This window comes from Acinonyx jubatus, chromosome B4, assembly GCF_027475565.1.
Source record: "Acinonyx jubatus isolate Ajub_Pintada_27869175 chromosome B4, VMU_Ajub_asm_v1.0, whole genome shotgun sequence".
Taxonomy (NCBI): Eukaryota; Metazoa; Chordata; class Mammalia; order Carnivora; family Felidae; genus Acinonyx; species Acinonyx jubatus.
Window position 1 is genome coordinate 65225369 of NC_069387.1, and position 18786 is coordinate 65244154.

Genomic DNA, 18786 nt, shown 5'->3' on the forward strand with positions numbered 1-18786 from the left:
CAGATCTCACTAGGGAAATCTCACCCGAAACTGTAACCTCATTAAAACAATGCACTAACTTCCTGGGATAACCAGCAACTACAAGCAGATAGAAATGCCTTTTATTTTAATGCACCCCCTCTCTTCCAGTGATCATCCTTCCATTTGAAGGGAGAGATACTCTAGAATATAAATTAACTAAAATAATTCTGCCTCCTTGTTGTTATTTCATTAAACAAAGTAGGTCTGCATTAGGAAACTGAGTTTCTACCTCATTTTCAAACAATAAGTTACTAACTGGCAAAAAGAAGGTGATAGTTAATATCAAGCTCCACACTTAAAATCCTTTAAAGTAATATTTTATAAAATCAGCAGTTGACTTCTAAAAGTGAGACTTAAATCCAGACTTCAATTGTGTAAGGATTGCAACTATTAAATTTACTTTAGACAGAGACAAGTTTCAAGGCTAGACTATTCTATAAGAAGGCCATAAATCAGGCAAACATCGAGGATTATTAAAAACAAAATACGGTGTGCCTTGATGGCTCAGTTGGTTGAGTCTCCAACTCTCGGTTTCAGCTCAGGTCATGATCCCATGGGATCAAGCCTCGCATAGGGCTCCATGCTAAGCATGGAGCCTGCCTAACATTCTCTCAATACCCCACCCCCCACCCCTCTCCCCCACTCATGCTCTTTCTCTTGCTCTCCAAAATAAAACACACACACACACACACACGCACACAGATGACTTTCAAAATTAAAAAAAATCCAATCTTTGGGTTGAAGAACACTTAAAATAACTAAAATCAAGACAGTATCACCTTGACCAAATTTTAACTTATACCATATTTTCCAGTACAATGATTTTTAAAATATTTTTAATTCTTACCTCTCTCCATTCTTTATTTCCAACTCCTTGTACATATAAGACACAAACTATAAAAGATGAAAAAATAAATGTATAAATGTCTTTTTATAAATACAACATATGAATGTATACAATTTTTTTTCCAGCTGTCCAAAAGCTATATCAAAATAATTTCTGGGGGTCCCTGGGTGGCTCAGTCAGTTAAGTGTCTGACTCTTGATTTTGTCTCAGGTCATGACCTCACAGTCGTGAGATGGAGACATGAGTCAGGCTCATCTCTGAGCACGGAGCCTGCTTTAGATTCTCTACCTCTCAGGGCACCTGGGTGGTTCAATCGGCTGGTTGAGCGACTAACTTCAGCTCAGGTCACGATCTCGCGGTTCATGGGTTCAAGCCCCGTGTTGGGCTCTGTACCGACAGCTCAAAGCCTGGAGCCTGCTTCAGATTCTATGTCTCCCTCTATCTCTGCCCCACCCCCATTCACATTCTGTCTGTCTCTCTCTCTCTCAAAAATAAACATTAAAAAAAATTTAGAAAAAAAAGATTCTCTATCTCTCTCCTTCTGCTCCCCGCCCCTGCTCGCTTGCTTGCTTGTTCTCAAAAAACAAAAACAAAAACAAAAAAATTCCTAATTCCTAGCCTTCTTCTTATAAGAAATTTGCTAGTAAAACATCAAATGATAAAAACTATCTAAAAAAATAAAATAAGTGAAATGAAATGAAAACTATATCAGATCTTTAGAACCTAACATGCATAGATCTAGGCACAAAAACATGTAATAATTATTCGCTAATGTTTTCATCTACATTATTCTACACATATACATAAATTTTTAAACTACAGTTTAACAGTTTGAAATATTTCGTTATGTTACTAGACATAAGGCAAGCTATTCCTACAATACCTATAATGCTCAATGTCATCACAAGAAGGACAATCTAGAGCATATCACAGTCTACATATGACATTTATAACTCCCACCCTCGATATTTGTAAACTGGTAAGAAAGCCTGTCAACCATGAAAGGAAGTCACAAAAAGAGAAACGAAGTGTTTGGGGTAAAGATTAAGGGATAAAAAAATTCCCAGTCATTTGTCAAGTGAGCCCCGGGAATTTTTAATACCCACAAATTATAATGCTTTTTCCCCAATGAGTACCTCAAGAATTCTAACATCTTACAAAACCTTCCACCTCTAATTAATCCACATTGGCCCACATATTTGTAGAGATGAAGAGGTGCAGGATATTAATTTGTAACTACTACAAGATTTGGAAACACTTGTTGATGTGCACATTACTGCAGCTGTTTTCTAATTTAAACTATCTTTTTCATTTGACAAGTTATCTCCAGTTTTTCAATATATGTAATTAGGAATCAAAAAATTCAGCACATCCATGGTTAAACCTGCCTTTGCATACTCCTTTTATTTACAAAAAAAAAAAAAAAGGAGGAGAAGGAGGAGGAGGAGGAGGAAAAGTCTCACTCTGGGGCTAAATCACTTAAAATTATGGTCCATTATGGTCACCTTTCAAATATAATTTCTACCATATGGCAATACCATGAGGTTTCAATTTCAAAGTCAACTGTCTCCCATTGTATCTTTGTCTTATTCTCAAAGTGCTAAGCAACTCCCACTCTTTAGCCAGACTACTGCCCAGGTACATGAGATGCAGGGCTTGAGACTATCCCACTTCGTGCTGTCTGCGCTTTAAAACAAATATTTAACAAGAACTGTATTTAAGATAAAAAGGGGAGGGGACGCCCCCGTGGCCCAGTCAGTTGAGTATATGACTCTTGATTTGGGCTCCGGTCAAGATCTCACTGCTCCCTAGGATAGAGCCTCCCATTTGGCTCCACCCTAACAGGGCGGAGCCTGCTTGGGATTTCCTCTCTCCCTCTCTCTCTTTCCCTCCACTGCTAGTGCTTGCGCTCTCTCCTCTCTCAAAATTAATAAATAAACTTAAAAAATTTAAATTAAAAAATAAACAAGAACTATAAGTTTCATACAAATTTTGCAAAATCAAGTAAGAAAAATAAGTAGACTGTTTCAAAAAAGCAAGTAAAAGATACTTACTTGGATCAGATTTGGAGAATGTGTCTCTGTCAAGGAGATTTCTGTTGAATAAAAGAAAATGTTAAATGAATATAAGGCCAAAACATTTACATAAATACATAAATGTATATAAATATGTAACCTTTATATAGATTATATATGTAATACATATAGAGTATATATTGTAATATATAGGTCTTTGATATGTAATATATAGGTCTTTGATATATGTTATATACACATTATATATGTATATTAAGTATACACATATGACTAAATAAAAATTCACTAAAGATCTGGTTATACTTATTCAAAATGAACATCACTGAAGTTCAGGAAGCCAGGGTGAGGGAGGCCTATTTGTTCAGTCTTGTACTACAGCTGGTTGATATCAAAAACGCTCCACATTCTTATATTAAAATCTCTTTGAGAAACTTAACTATTGGAGCACCTGGGTGGCTCAGTCGGTTGAGCATCCAAGTTCGGCTCAGGCCATGATCTCATGGTTCATGAGTTCGAGCCCCACATCGGGCTGTCTGCTGTCAGTGCAGAGCCTGTTTCGGATCCTCTGTCCCCCTCTCTTTCTCTGCCCCTCCCCTGCTCATGCTGTCTCTCTCTCAAAAATAAAACAATAAAAAAAAGAAAGAAAGAAATTTAACTATTTCAAGTTTCCTTTTATCCCTTCATTAATCAGTATACAGATGGTCAGAAATGTTTCCTGAATTGAACTGTGAGCTGTTACTGATGAAAAATTGTTTTGGATTCAGAGCACATGATCACATTAGTTCACACAATTAGAAGGTGACAGGGAAGCACCATCTATTGACATTTCTGTGACATCAATTCTGAGGAATTTTACATTGCTATTGTGGTTTGGGAATTCAAGATGAACATACAGATCTTGCCTGAAGATTTTTTCAGTAGAAGAAAATGTTTAAAAGGTAGAAGAGGCCATCATTAGCATCTACTGGTTCTTATTTACAGATATTTCTGTATCTAAACCAGAATAAAAATGGAAAATCAGTAACTGTGAAGGTCTCGGTTCCTCTGGTACTGGGGTATCCTGTTAACTTCAAGGACAGTAATGCTGTCATTTATGCTCATAACAATATGCTCATAACAATAACCCTGAGTAATAAAAAAAAGTTAACTCGGTATGCCCTGATTAATAAGACAATTAGAAAAATTTCCATCTAGGGACACCTGGGTGATTGTGTCAATTAAGCATCTGACTACCGCTCAGATCGTGAACTCACAGTTGGTGAGTTCAAGCCCTGCATTGGGTTCTTTGTTCTCAGAGCAGAGCCCACTTCAAAGTCTCCGTCCCCCTCTCTCCCTGTCCCTCTCCCACTTGTGCTCTCTCTCTCTCTCTCTCTCAAAAATAAACTTGGATAAAAAAGAAAAGTTTCCATCAAAAACAGATTTTTTCCTAAAACGTAGTAATTTGAAGCTATATCCTTGCATGAAAAATGCGGCTATCTAGAATGATGATTTAAAGGTTCCAAAGTTAAATTTCATATTCATCTTTTATTAATGGGCAATAATTTGTAATCATTAATTACATTTTTATTCTTAATACTTATACTAAAAATCTCATATTTACAAACTGTCTTATTCCTCCACTCAGGACTGCTACTCATGTGCATATATCTGTGCTGCCCATGGTATTTGAATGGCCTATTTTAATATCAATGTTATCCTTTGATATTATCCAATGATATCCTTTCTTATTTCAGGTTCTCAAAAGTTACTGCATCCATAGAATCACTGTACAAAGAGAAAATTAAAACAGTCAACAGAACAATGCAGCACAGACCAAAATAAATGACATTATGTCTTAAATGTTCCTAAAAGGAAGAGAAAATATCAGATATATTTATATTTAGAATTAAGTCAGCTTCAAAGAACCACTAGTCAAAAATCAAATTAAAATAATCCTCTGTATCCTAAGCAGACATAGTGACTCCAGCAATGGTTAGCAAACAGTAAATTAAAGCATTTCCATTTGAAAAATTACTGTGATACATATTTACAAAGGTGCTTCTCCACTTAAGTGGAAGTTCTTCAGCCCTTCCCATATCTCTAGCTTTTCACTCATTAGTGTCCTTAAAAATGTAATTTAGCTCTTCCTTTCAGAGTTCATAAAAATGTAGGAGAGAAGATAGTGCAAAATATTGCAATGTGATTGGGACTCAAAAACTACACTATACACATATTTAAAAGAAAATAATGTGATTTCCATGCTTTAAAAAAAAAACCCTACAGTTTCTTTAAAAAAAAAAAAACTACAGTTTTTAGCCCCAAATATACAATAATGGATTTCTATCAATAATAAAGACAAATATTTTAAAACATAGATTCTAGAGGTCACATGGTTTCTTCTAACCATTATGGTCCATATTACACATGGTAAGGCCAAAAATAAAGAAATAAAAAAATCTTAGGTTCAATATATGATGAGAAATAAAACTCCATAATCTCATCATAAATTAGCCCCTGAAATTTGCAATTTGACTTTCCCGTTGCTGTTTGACAATAAATTTCATTACTAAATTCAAACATGTATGAATTTAAAAGTTCAGAAAAGGCAAATATTCTTAAATAGTATATATACTGTAAAAGGCCAGCAATTACCAAAATGCATCACAAAGTTTGGTTTGATGATAGGAATGAAGGTTTTTACCTTTTCAACATCCTATTAAAAATAAAGCACATTCACATTAAGTAAAATAAGAGGTGTTGCAAAGGCTGTTTTATAAAAAAGAAGCTAAGCTGAGGCTCAGAGGCACTGAATAAATGAATAAGAGTACACACAGCCTCGGAATGACTAATCCAAAAGAGTCAACCCTTCTGTATCTCTGAACTGGATTTCTCTGTTCTTTACAAAATGCCACAGTGTCTGGAGAAGTCCAAAAGAAACAACTTATTTTCCTATGAGTGTTGGGAAATCTGGAAGGTCTCCCATTACATCTACTGGTTGAGCCACTGGAGTATAAAATAAAATAAATTCCTGTCCATAGACCAATATGAAGAGTGATCCTGACTACGGAATAAAGACATTAGGATAAGAGACCAAACATAACTGTATTTATTCATAGAAAAATGTCTTAGTTTTCTATATGAGGCACTATAAGAAACAACACACACGCGCCACACACACACACACACACACACACACACACACACACCACTCATTAACTTTTATATGGGAAAGTTACTCTTCCCTCCATGAGGTTGTAATTTGCTTGACTCAGGATACCTATCCCTTTATGCCTATAATTTTATAATGTGATGTTGCATTTCAAGAATAGATTAAAAATCCTGAATGTATCTTTCTATTCTGTAAATCTAGATGTAGCCAAAACAAGAAAGAGAGCAAAGTCCTGAAAATATATTATTGAAAAATACAGTATATGAGAAGAAAACTTACCTGAAGAAATAACCCAATCAAAATTATAATCCACGAATTGCCTGAGTTGTTCTAGTAACCATTCATTCTCAAATTTCAATTAAAATCCCTGGACTTAAAAGAGTACAATTGAAATAGCATCACTAAAACTGAGGCCCAATTAATTAAGCTCTAACCTGCATGAAGAAATACTAGGTTAATGGAAGAGGTGTATTTTGCACAAAACCTGAAACAGGAGAACAGATAAGCAAGAATTTAGTAACACCTTTCCAGGACCATCCAGGAGAAAGGCTTCCCTGACTCCCCCTTAACTATTCAATCCTCATAGGTACTGATCCCTTGTAACAGTGACTGATACATCAAGCTACCCCCCCTTGATGACAAGTCAGCTCCTTCTATAACCCTGCCTTCTCTGATTTTATGCCCAAGTCACCTTCCAATTGTAAGGTAGTTCTCATATCATTATTACTATACTGAGTGACCAACATGAAAATTACAATTTTTTTTTGATCACTGTAGTTTTTATTCTTTTTTATTTTTTTGACAGAGAGAGAGAGAGAGAGAGAGAGAGAGAGAACACAGACCAGCATGAGAGAGGGGCCAAGGGAGAGAAAGAATCCCAGGCAGGCTCCATGAACAGTGCAGAGCCCCATGCAGGGCTTGATCTCACCACCGTGGGATTATGACCTGAGCAGAAATCAAGGGTCAGATGCTCAACCGACTCAGACACCCATGCACCCCTGTAGTTTTTATTATTAATTATCATTCCAAGACCCATACTGAACAGCTGACTAGTCCCTTAAAACGACCTCTCAGGCTTGTCTTTTTCTCACTGGAAAATAGTAATTTTCTTAAAGCTTCAGGGCAATTCTGCAAGTGTTTTTCAAGCAAATACTCTATGCCCAAGACGTAATTAAACACTACCAAAGGTAGAATAAATATTAAAGGCATGTTCCTTTATTTGAAGAAACCTGAACTGTGCTAGGTAGACAAATTCACAGAAATAACTAATTAGCAACATTGGACGGTATAGAAAATAACAGTAGATTATGGGGAGAAGGAACAGTAACCTAAAAACAGTCAAATTGACTAAGATACAACATCAAAACAAATCACGTACAATGGTTAGCTTTTATCCTATATTTTTATTTTTTTATTTTATTTGATTTTTTTAAATTTCTTTAACGTTTATTTATTTTTGAGACAGAGAGAGACAGAGCATGAACTGGGGAGGAGCAGAGAGAGAGGGAGACACAGAATCGGAAGCAGGCTCCAGGCTCTGAGCTGTCAGCACAGAGCCCAACGCAGGGCTCAAACTCTCGGACCGTGAGATCATGACCTGAGCCGAAGTCGGACGCTCAACCAACTGAGCCTCCCAGGCGCCCCTATCCTATATTTTTAAAAATACACTAGTGGGAAAAAACAATTTATAGGTATGTCTACATAATTAAAACCTTAAAAAATGAACATCTTGAACTACCTTATTTATAAAAAGTTAGGGGTACCTGAGCGGCTCAGCTGGTTAAGCATCTGACTCTTGATTTTGGCTCAGGTCATGATCTCATGGTTTGTGGGATTAAGACCGGCATCTGGATCTTTGCCGACAGCCTGGAGACTCTTGGGATTCTGTCTCTCCCTCTCTCTCTGCCCCTTCCCTGCTCACACATGCTCACGCCCTCTGTCTCTAAATAAATAAATATTTAAAATAATAATAATGAAATAAAATAAAGTTCAAGTATCCATCTCTGTTATATATAATTTGGCTTTATGAGTGGATTATTAAAACTTCTAATACTTCATATGTACAGTGATCATAGAATAACATGATCAATTAAGATAAAGTGATCTGTAAGCAAGTTAACTAAAAGTTGTAGGCATGCTGCTCGTTCTTTCCCACTCAGTAAATGAAATCACCTGATAAATATTATTTTTGATTTAAAATTCTTTAAAAGGGAAACATATCATCATTCTAACACAAATGCAATTTGGACAAGAAAATTTACTCTATATATGTTATGAATTTTAAAGTTAATAGTTTCACTGTAGAAACAATTTTGCTATTTGTGACCTTCTAAAGTGCTAATTTAACAAAACACACAACATAGTTGTTTTAGGGACTAAATCTTCAAATTGAAGATATGAAGTGAGCTCCAAAAGTACAGCTACTTGTGGTCAACAAAGTTTACACATAAAGGGTTATACTGCTATATATGATTGGAATTGATCTACTTAATTTTTAATTAAAACAAAAATATAGTTTATGAATAGAGCCAAATAAGATACTGTTCTATTTAATTTTCCATAGGAGCAAAAATATAAGCTATAAATAAACAGGGTCCAGCTTAAATTTTCCACATGTGGACAGAGAACCACATCTCTGAATCATACAATCTCTCCTAAAAATTTGTTTTGTATCTATAAACAGAATGATTCTGGGCTTAATTAAAATTTAGGAAATTACTGGGGGCCTTTTATTTACCTGTTATTCAGTATAGTCTCGGCATCATCGACTGCCTTCAAGGTCTTTATCAAACACTGCTTAGGCAGCCACAGAACCTAGCACATAAGCACAGGCTCAACATGCACCAATTGAATGAGTGAATGGTTTTAGTATCCAGTCAAAAGCATCAGCATTTTTCACTTTAGGTATGGTGAAGTATCTTATTATGGAAAGAAGAACAGAAAAAGGTGGCATTTATGGCCTTTGCCCTAATAAGTAATCCATTAACTGAAAAAACCTATGACTTCTTTACTGGCATCATAAATATGCTCCATGTCACTAGGCCATGCCCAGGGTCCTTACTCTGGGCATTATATTGTCTTATAGACTAGAACGAGGAAGTTCTTGATATATATCTCTCCACTACACACACACACACCCACACCCACACACACAGCACATTTTAACGCACATACACACAAAATGGTTTTCAGATACTTTTAATATTTTTATTTTTTAATGTTCATTTATTTATTTTTGAGAGCGAGAGAGACAGAGAGACAGAGTGTGAGTGGGGGAGGGTCAGAGAGAGAGGGAGACACAGAATCCGAAGCAGGCTCCAGGCTCTGAGCTGTCAGCACAGAGTCCAACATGGGGCTCAAAATCACGAATGTGAAATCACGACCTGAGCTAAAGCCAGACACTTAACTGAGCCACCCAGGTACTCCAAGATTTTTATATATAAAACAAGGAAATCAAAACTTTTTTGAGCAACTGAAAGAAAATGTATCCCATCTTTGAAGTGATTTGAATGTAATATTTAATCCTCTTTGACTCACTTAGTCATCTTTTTATTATTATTCACTGAACAAATATTATCTCTGGAAATTTAGCACACAAATTTAAGGAAAAAATATTTTTCCTGAAACTACAATTTCTTTTTTAAAAAAGTTTATTTATTTATTTTGAGAGACAGAGAGCAAGCACGAGCAGGGAAGTGGGTAGAGAGAGGGGGACAGAGAAAATCCCAGGCAGGCTCAACACCCCACACTAAGCCCAACAACACGGGGCTCAGTCTAACAACTGTAAGATGATGACCTGAGCCCAAATCAAGAGTCAGAAGTTTGACTGAACGACGCAGGTGCCTTGAAACTACAATTTCTATGGCAAAAGGCAAACAGATTATGCACAGGCAAAAAGTAAAGCTTTTAGAAATGAAAAAATGAAGTATTTTGAAACTGAAGCTTACTGAAAAGCTGAAGTCAGCTAGACTCTAAGATACCAAGTAATTCTGAAGGATAGGGTCATTGGAAAGTACTTAACAAGATTATCTGGCTTTCAAGAAAATAAGAATAGACTTTCAGGTTTGAAGTTGTGCAAATAGACTAAAAATTCAGTTTGAGAGCTGCCTCTCATAGCCTGAGCAACCAAGGAGAACTCTATCACGTGTGATACATATTACCCCACTAAAACTGGAAATAAAATAACCTTAAGTGTTTCTCAGTTTTGCTGAAATTGGCTGTTTAAAGTATTTATTAGTACTGCTGAGCTGAATGGGTTAGTGACAAAAATCTATTTTCAACCTTTGCATGGGTTGAATTTGGTTTTGATATTAAAAGAAATTTCAAGGGCAGATAATGCTGAAAAATTTTATGCTTCTCTAGAGGCATTCAGTATGATTGATATTCTTGGAAATTACTTAAAAGAAAACCCAGGCTTTTTCAAAATGTGACATATCAGAGCTCTGGTTTGCCCAAGCTAAGGTAAACAGAAGAACCCATTGGTTTGAAGTAATGTAAGGTCAGCTTGGGGCAATACGAGCTTTCAGAAAAAGGTACAAAACCCAATCCTCTTCTTTCACCTAGAGAAGTGATACATAACATTTAACCAAAAAAAAAAAAAAAAAAAAAGAGAGAGAGAGAGAAAAGAAAAAAGAAAAAAAAATGGGCAGGATAAAAAGACACTAAAAACAGAACATGGAGCTTCTTAAAAAACAAAAAGTCATGCACAAAACTAATCTCATTATATTTACCCCAATCTTGTGGCTCCATTTCATATTTCAGTAAGTGGCAACCATGGAAGGCAGCAAAATGCTCCCTCCCAAACATACCAGACAGGTCCTCATCCCTAGAACCTAAAAGTGCCTTAATGTGAGAGGAAAAAATCCTGCATAGACATGGATCCTGAGATGAAGAGATTATTCTGGATTATCTGAGTGAGCCCCAAACACAATCACATATATCCTTATAAGAGGAAGCCAGAGGGAGATTTGACACCGACAGGAGACAATGACATGAACAAAGCAGAAAGAGATTAGAAGACTCTGGCCTCAGAGACCGAAGTGATGCAGCCACAAGCCAAAGGCATGCTGGCAGCCATCAGAAATTGGAAAAGGCAAGAAAGGTATTCTCCATCACAGTCCCAGTGGGAGAGCAGCCTGGCCAGCATCTCAGTTTCTGCTGCTGACTTCACACTTCCAGCCTCCAGAACTGTGAGAAAATAAATTTCTGATGTTTTAAGCCAACAAGTTTGTGGTCCTTTGTTACACAGGACGCTAATACAGCAACATGATCCAACTCACATCTCTGTCTTCCAAGCCAGAGTCCAGAGTCATCCTCCCCAACCCCCCATTTCCCTATCCCTCTCTCCCTTAATGCTTTTTCTCCACCTTGGCTTCTGTTTCCAAGTCCCAACTACTTCCCAGACCCTAGAGCCTTAAGTCATCTTTCTGCCTCCTGTATCTCAGTTCATTTGTCAAGACACCAAGAGAAAGTTCTCCACAGTAAAACCTAATCAAATGGCTTCATTGCATAAAATCCGTTACATCTACAAAAACTTCAAACTCCTTAACATAGCACTAAATACCTGCTACATTCTGAACAAAATGAAATGAACTGCAACTAATGTTATCATTCATCACTTTGGAAGCACTAGGGAGTAAGATAGAAAGTGATAATGAGACACAGTATTGCAAATTATCATTGCTTGCAGATTTAATTTTGTACCTAGGGAAAAAAAAAACCAAGAGAATTGGTTAATAAAATCTTTCAAAATTAATGAGATAATTCAGTAAAAAGCAATTGGAGACATGATGAATACATAAAAGCCAATAATTATCCTAGGTATCAACTGTTAATAATTCTTCTATGCCATGTGGACTTTTTGGTAGTTGTCTGTTGCCTTCAATTGCTGAAGTATTATGAGGACTATGCAACTCTTTGAGTATACTATAACCTTGCTACCAAGACTCAGACCAAATTCTGACAAAGAAACATTTGTTACCAAGTGGAACTCAAAACAGTCAGGCAATATGCTTTACAGGTTTAACCAAGTTCCAGCTCTCTATTGCTGATTTCAGGCATTCCAAATAGCACCATAAGGCTTATGTGACAATGTTCTGGTAGCAAGATTCAACTAACCTTCTGGTCAAATCAGTCTAGAGAATCCTCTAAACATTCTGTGCCTATAACCAAGGAAGTCCTTAGGCCTAAAGCACCACTACAAATGGCAGAATCACAGGATTCATGAGGTATGTATGTGACCTGTTCAATCGTGCAATATTTCTAGCTAATATACATATCTTTCTTTTATAACAACTTTACTCAGATATAATTGCCTTACTATCAAGTTCATCCTTTTAAAGTGTTACCAGGGGCTGTGGAAGGTGGAATAGGGAGTGATTACTAATGGGTAGAGGTTTTGAGGGGTGGATGTGGGTGGTGCCAATGTTTTAACATGAGATAGTGGCAATGATTGTGAAATATACAATAATCAATCATCACCACTGTCTCATGTTAGAACATTGGCACCATCCACATCCATCCCCCCAAAACCTCTACCCATTAGTAATCACTCCCTATTCCACCTTCCACAGCCCCTGGTAATCACTAATCCACTTTGTCTCTATGTATTTGGCTAAATGAAATCATACAATATATAATCTTTCATGACTAGATTATTTCACTTAGGCTAATGTTTTTAAGATTCATCCATATTGGAGGTACCTGGGTAGCTCAGCCAGTTGAGCATCTGACTCTTGATTTCGGCTCAGGTCATAATCTCACAGTTTGTGAGATCAAGCCCCCCTATTAGCATGCAGCCTACTTGGGATTCTCTTCTTCCTCTGCCCCTCCCCCATTAACACATACGCGCACACGCGCGCACTCTCTCTCTCTCTGTCTCTCTCTCTCTCTCTGTCTCTCTCAAAATAAATAAACTTAAAAAGAAGATTCATCCATGTTGCAGTAAGTATCAGTGCTTTATTCCTTTTTAATGGCAAATAATATTCCATTGTATGGATGTATCACATGCTCATTAGATAATATACATTTGGGCTGTTTCCAGTTTTTGGCTCTTGTCGATAATGCTGTCATGAACATTTGCATACAAGTTTTTATGGGGACACAGGATCTCATTTCTCTTGGGTATCTACTTAGGAGTGGAATTTCTAGATCGCATGGTAACTCTGTTTTTTACATGTGGAGAACTGCCAAAGTACTCTTCAAAGCAGCTGTACCACTTGACATCCCCACCAGCAATAAATGAGGCTTGCAATCTCTCTGTATCTTCTCCAGTGCTTATTATTGTCTGGTGTTTTTTTAACTATGATCATCTAGTTGCGTCAAGTGGTAAACCCACAAATCTGATCATTTCTGATATCCATACGAATAACAAAACCCTCTCGAGTTGAGCAAGATAAAGAGCGTAGAACAGTCCAGAGTAGGCACTTCTGGAGTGTGGACTTCTGATTAACTGCAAATACTACCAGATCACATCCAAAGTATGTGGTCCTAAGATATGTTAGATTTAACTCTACAATCTAACACACACATCTATATGATACTGTCTCTGCTGAAATATTTGAAAGTAAATTATGGAAAATATAACATCAGCCAGAATCAATTAGAAAAGACTGGAAGAAAATTTAACATACTGTTTTTAAAATCTTGGCATGAAGAATACTTTCTAAGCGTTACACAAAGCTCAGAGAACATTGATTCATTGATAATGAATGCATTTTTTTTATTTTAGTGAGAGAGCAAGCAGGGGAGAGGGGCTGAGAGAGTGAGAGTGAGTGAGTGAGAGAGAGAGAGAGAGAGAGAGAGAGAATCTTAAGCAGGCTCCATGCTCAGTGTGGAGCCTGAGGTGGGGCTTGATCCTGAGACCCTAGGATCATGACATGAGCTGAAATCAAGAGTTGGGTGCTCAACCAACTGAGCCACCCAGGCACCACAGTTAATAAATGCATTTTAAACTTCTACACAGAAATGATACAGTAATTAAAATTAAAATACAATATTTGTTACATATACAGTGGATAAAATGTTAAAGCTATAAATATGCAAAACATTCTCTAAATAATGGGCTAAAGAAGTGAATAGGCATTTTGTAAGAGAAGAAATACAGTTACTCACTGAACGTGCTAAATGAAGTTCATACTCAGTAGTCATCAATGACGTGCAAATACACTAAGATAGTGTTCTCCTGTGATATAAATATTAGCTGCGTGAATTAAGGCTCATTTAGTTGTAAGTGACATAAAAGAGGGAAACTTAGGATGAAAGCATGGTGATGTTTTATGGAACCCAGCATTAGGAATGTAGCAGTCCCCGTGGAAAGAACTGAACCACAAAGCCCTGACAAATCAGCAGAGAACAACACCATGAGGCAATGAGTAGGAATCCAGAGTCGGCAGACAGCAAGACCACATGCCAGGCCTCCTGAAACTTTCCAGTGGCATGTCAACAGGAGCATTTTAACAATAGCAGTGAGGGTTCTGTGGAGGCGGTGGAAAGGGATTTATCGGGACGGCAGCGGAGATCATTCACGTGGAGTCGTGTGCTCTGAGTTCCTGCTCTCTAGGCTTGTAGAAAGGAAATCAAGTTCAGGTATTTATATCCGGAGTAGAAAATCCAAGAAAAAAAAAGCAGACTACCATCTTGTCCAAGTCATCATAACATGGATATAAATGGATATATTCTTTAAATATATCTAAATAAAGGCACAAAGAGGGACGCCTGGCTAGCTCAGTCGGTTAAGCCTCAACTTGGTCTCAGGTCACGATCTCATGGTTCGTTGGGTTCAAGCCCCGCATTGGGCTCTCTGCTGCCAGCACAGAGCCCACTTCACACCCTCAGTCTCCCTCTCACTCTGCCCCTCCCCGGTTCACTCTCTCTCTCTCTCTCTCTCTCTCTCTCTCTCTCTCTCTCTCTCTCAAAAAGTAATCTTTTTTTTTTTCATTAAAAAGATACTGTTTAAATTTTTAAAAGGCACAAAGAGATGCCTAGGTCGATATGCTCTATCACTGGGCGGGATTTGGGGTGATTTGTACATTCTTTTTTGTTCTTTCCGGTGCTGCTTGGTTTTGTGTGTATATGTCTGTGTATGTGTGTCTATGTGTGTGTGCATGTGCACATGGGTTTTTATACAAGCATGTAGCACTTTTCTAAAACAATAGATTTTTTAGAGAACCTTTGCCACCTTCATGAGGTGATCCACTGTTTTCCAACTATTTCTGTTGAATACCAGTATAAAAATAAGAGTTCCTTGCTAAGTGACAGGAACTTTCTATACACTTAAATGATTTTATATCATACAATCCTTGTAGCAACTATACAAGAAGGAACTTTTATCCTCACTTATACACCAAAGCTGAGAGAGATTAATTTACCTAAATTTAGTTGGCAATATATGGAGCTGCAGTTTCAATACAGATATTTCCATCTCTAAACCTGTGCTCTGCTCCTTAATACATTACACCATTTCCCTTATTATGTTACAACACTTGAGACTAGGTATCATCATTTTCCCCAATCTCTCCTCCTGCTTGCTCTAAAAGCAGAAACTGCTTTCAGCTCACTTGCTAACAGCTAGGTGGGCAATGACCTTGCACATATTTTAAACAATTTTCAGGGTTTATTACTTCTCCCAGAGTCATTGCACAAAGCATATTTGCAGGTGACAATCACTTGTCCAAACACTAAGAGCTAGTGACCGTGATAGGTCCACAAATCACCACCAAGTAAAAAGCTGAAGGCTAACACTACTCTGTCAACATCAGCTCAGAGGTAGCTGCCTTCTGTGCACCATTTCAAAAATATATCGGTCACATGACTAGACTTTCTAACTGTTTCTTTATCTATTAACTGTTGAGCAACATATTGCTTCTATGTGGGGAAGAAGTAATGTGTCTCCAGGCTCAATATTTCCAAAAAGAATCTTTATATGTAAGGTTGTCTTGAGTCAGCTCTCTTTAAGATTTATTAATCAATGCACAGTTATGCCAATGAGAAAAATAATATGCCTATGAAGGTAAGGCTAGATTGGCTGAGTTTTGGTCCTCCAGATTTTAAGTAACATCTTCTGTAATTTCTTTGGATCACTGATCATTGAACAATTGAAATGTCCTTAAGAGCAATCTGAGAATCAACAACAGAATTTAAATAGAAAGAATTAGGGGGCACGTGAGTGGCTCAGTCAGTTAAGTGCCCACTGCAGCTCAGGTCAGGACTTCACCTCAGGTCATGATCTCACATCTCGCGGGTTCAAGCCCCATGTTGGGCTCTGTGCTGCTCTCTGAGCCTAAAGCCTGCTTTGGATTCTGTGTCTCCCTCGCTCTCTGCCCCTCCCTAACTCATTCTCTCTCTCTCTCTGTCTCTCTCTCTGTCTCTCTCTCTCTCTCTCTCTCTGTCTCTCAAAAATAAATAAACATCAAAAAAAAAAAACTTTAAACAGAAAGAATTAATCTGGAAAGGAAATTTGTTTGTAAACATAAATGACCAGGTGAGACAGGATGATGGAAAATAATTTTCTAATACCATCTGTTATACTTGTTACTAATGATTACACAAGGAATTTCCCCTGACTCAAAAATACTCATCTAGGTCCAAAAAATAAATATATAAACAAATAAAGCTCAGTAGCAACTATGAACCTATAATATTATACAAATCCTAAAAATGCCTATAATATTATACAAATCCTAAAAATAACATAGTGAAACAGATATAGGCAATTGTTCAGCCAAGCCTCATTGTTCCTGCCTTTATACAACTGATTTTTTTTTTTCCAAATCAAATGATGTTACTCTCTTTCCTGTACTAATGCCTTCCAGTCATGGTTCCATTCATCTGGGATGCTCTACTTTCCTTTCGTCAACTATACATTGAATAAATAAGTAAACACTATCTATATGCAAAACATTTTACTAGATATTAAATGGATACAAAGGGAAAACACAGTTCCTCTCCTATAGGAATTTATAATGTAATAGTTGTCTGATACTCTCAAATGTTTATTCAACAAACACTAAGTTACTAAATGACAGAAAAAAGATTTGGCATTGGAGACTGTGATATGAACACATGGGCTCCTGACCCTGGATTATTTATATTCTATTAAGAGGACAGATTCGTAAACAAATACATGCAGCAGAATGTGGAATGTGTATAACAAATTCATCACATAAGACAGAAAAGGAGGGATAGTCAATTCTATCTGAAGGATCAGGGAACGTCTTCATAGTGAGAGTGATGCCTGAACCATCAGTAGATTCTGTTATCGAGTGAGATAATAAAGTGAGGCAGAACTATTGCCACCAAAAACAAGGATTAAGGATTATAGTTGCCTCAGGAAATACAGGGGGTCTGAAATGACTTAGAGTTTTGGAGAGAGTTTTTAGAGCCCAGTGGGGGAAGAAGAGGGTGGTGGGACATAGAGAGAAAGAGAAGAGGCTGAATAGATAAGTGAGCGCTTGTAAAGTTCTCATGGCCTTAATACATAGACAATTAAAGGGTATAACACAAGGGAGTAAGAGTATGATGGTATTTGTGCTTTCTGAACAGGGCTCTTAGTAGCCCAAAGAGCAGGATTCATGGCAGGAAGGAGGCAAGGGGACAGAACAAGATGTGGGGTTGAAAACAGTTTGCCATGGTGTCCGCAGGAGTCAGATAGGTCTGGGCCCAGTCAGAACCAGAGAAGTCGTCCACATTAAAGAGCTAATGTAGAAGTAGAAGAGGCAGGAGATCAAGGTTTGAGGCTCAACTGACAGAAATTCTATGGGACTTGGGGGAATGGAGAAAATGGAGTTGAGGAGTCATTCCCTTCAGGGAGGCAAACTGGAATTCTAAGGAGTGCCCATACACAGTCTGAAAAATCTCTGAATCAATTCTTATAATGATAACCCTAGTTTAGAACAGATGGTGTAAATCATTCCCCCAAAATGAAAATGATACAACCACCCAATAATTTCATTTTTTTAAATCACAGCTTTTTATATGTGTACTGGAAAATATTCCAATCATCATCATCATATCATCGTGTATTAAACTAATTCATCCATTTATGGCCCTCACCGAAACAAAACCCTTTCATAATTTTGTCTTTTGTTTTTGTTTCTGTTTTCCTAGTAAGAACCACTATTGAGGTCAGTGTCTCTGGAACGATTTGATTTGTAATCAGGCAGGATATAACATTTTAGGCAAAATACAATCAATTGAGCGCTTAGATACTTCAGCTGTGTCACAAGCACTTTGTAAACCATTTAGCCTATCCAACAAAACTTTATAACCAAACAAGTGCAGGAAACAATGTGGTTTATGGATAATGACTTAAGTAATATATTCATTTTTTACTTGTGCACATGAGAAGAAGTTCTGTGAGGGTTTTTTTTTTCCTTTTTCTATAGAAAGCATTGTTTCCTCTTCCATCATCCCATTCTTAATACTTTTTTTTAGTTGAATTTAGACTTTTCTGAAATTTTGTTTTACCACTTCATGGAACAAAATTAAAATTGGTGGAACAAAAACACAGGGACTGACAGAAAATCCGTTAGATAAGAAACCCATTGCTTCTCGAAGAGGCCAGGCCACCAAACAGATCTCCTTCCCCAAGATTATACCTAAGTGAAACCATCATGTCGATGCACCTTATCAGCTCACCAAGTTATTTATTAGAAACAGCTCTCCCCAAGACAAAATCTTCTTTGGGTCAAAGATTTGCTCATTTATGTTCTTATTTGGGTATATTATATATGATA

The 18786-nt window shown here is 37.1% G+C and overlaps 1 protein-coding gene across 4 annotated transcripts in view; it reads right to left on the reverse strand.

The window, feature by feature from the left end:
• Window positions 1-18786, reverse strand: part of CPNE8 (copine 8) — a 285057-nt gene that overhangs the window by 251128 nt on the left and 15143 nt on the right. For 3 of the 4 annotated variants that reach the window (XM_053226117.1, XM_027035891.2, XM_053226119.1), the window contains exons 2-3: window positions 2923-2963; window positions 869-915 (exon numbers count right to left, since the gene is read on the reverse strand). In XM_053226117.1, coding sequence (XP_053082092.1) covers window positions 869-915; window positions 2923-2963 — 88 coding nt within the window. Of the gene's footprint in view, window positions 1-868; window positions 916-2922; window positions 2964-18786 lie in introns of those variants that run through there. The other variant, XM_053226118.1, reaches the window with a different exon arrangement.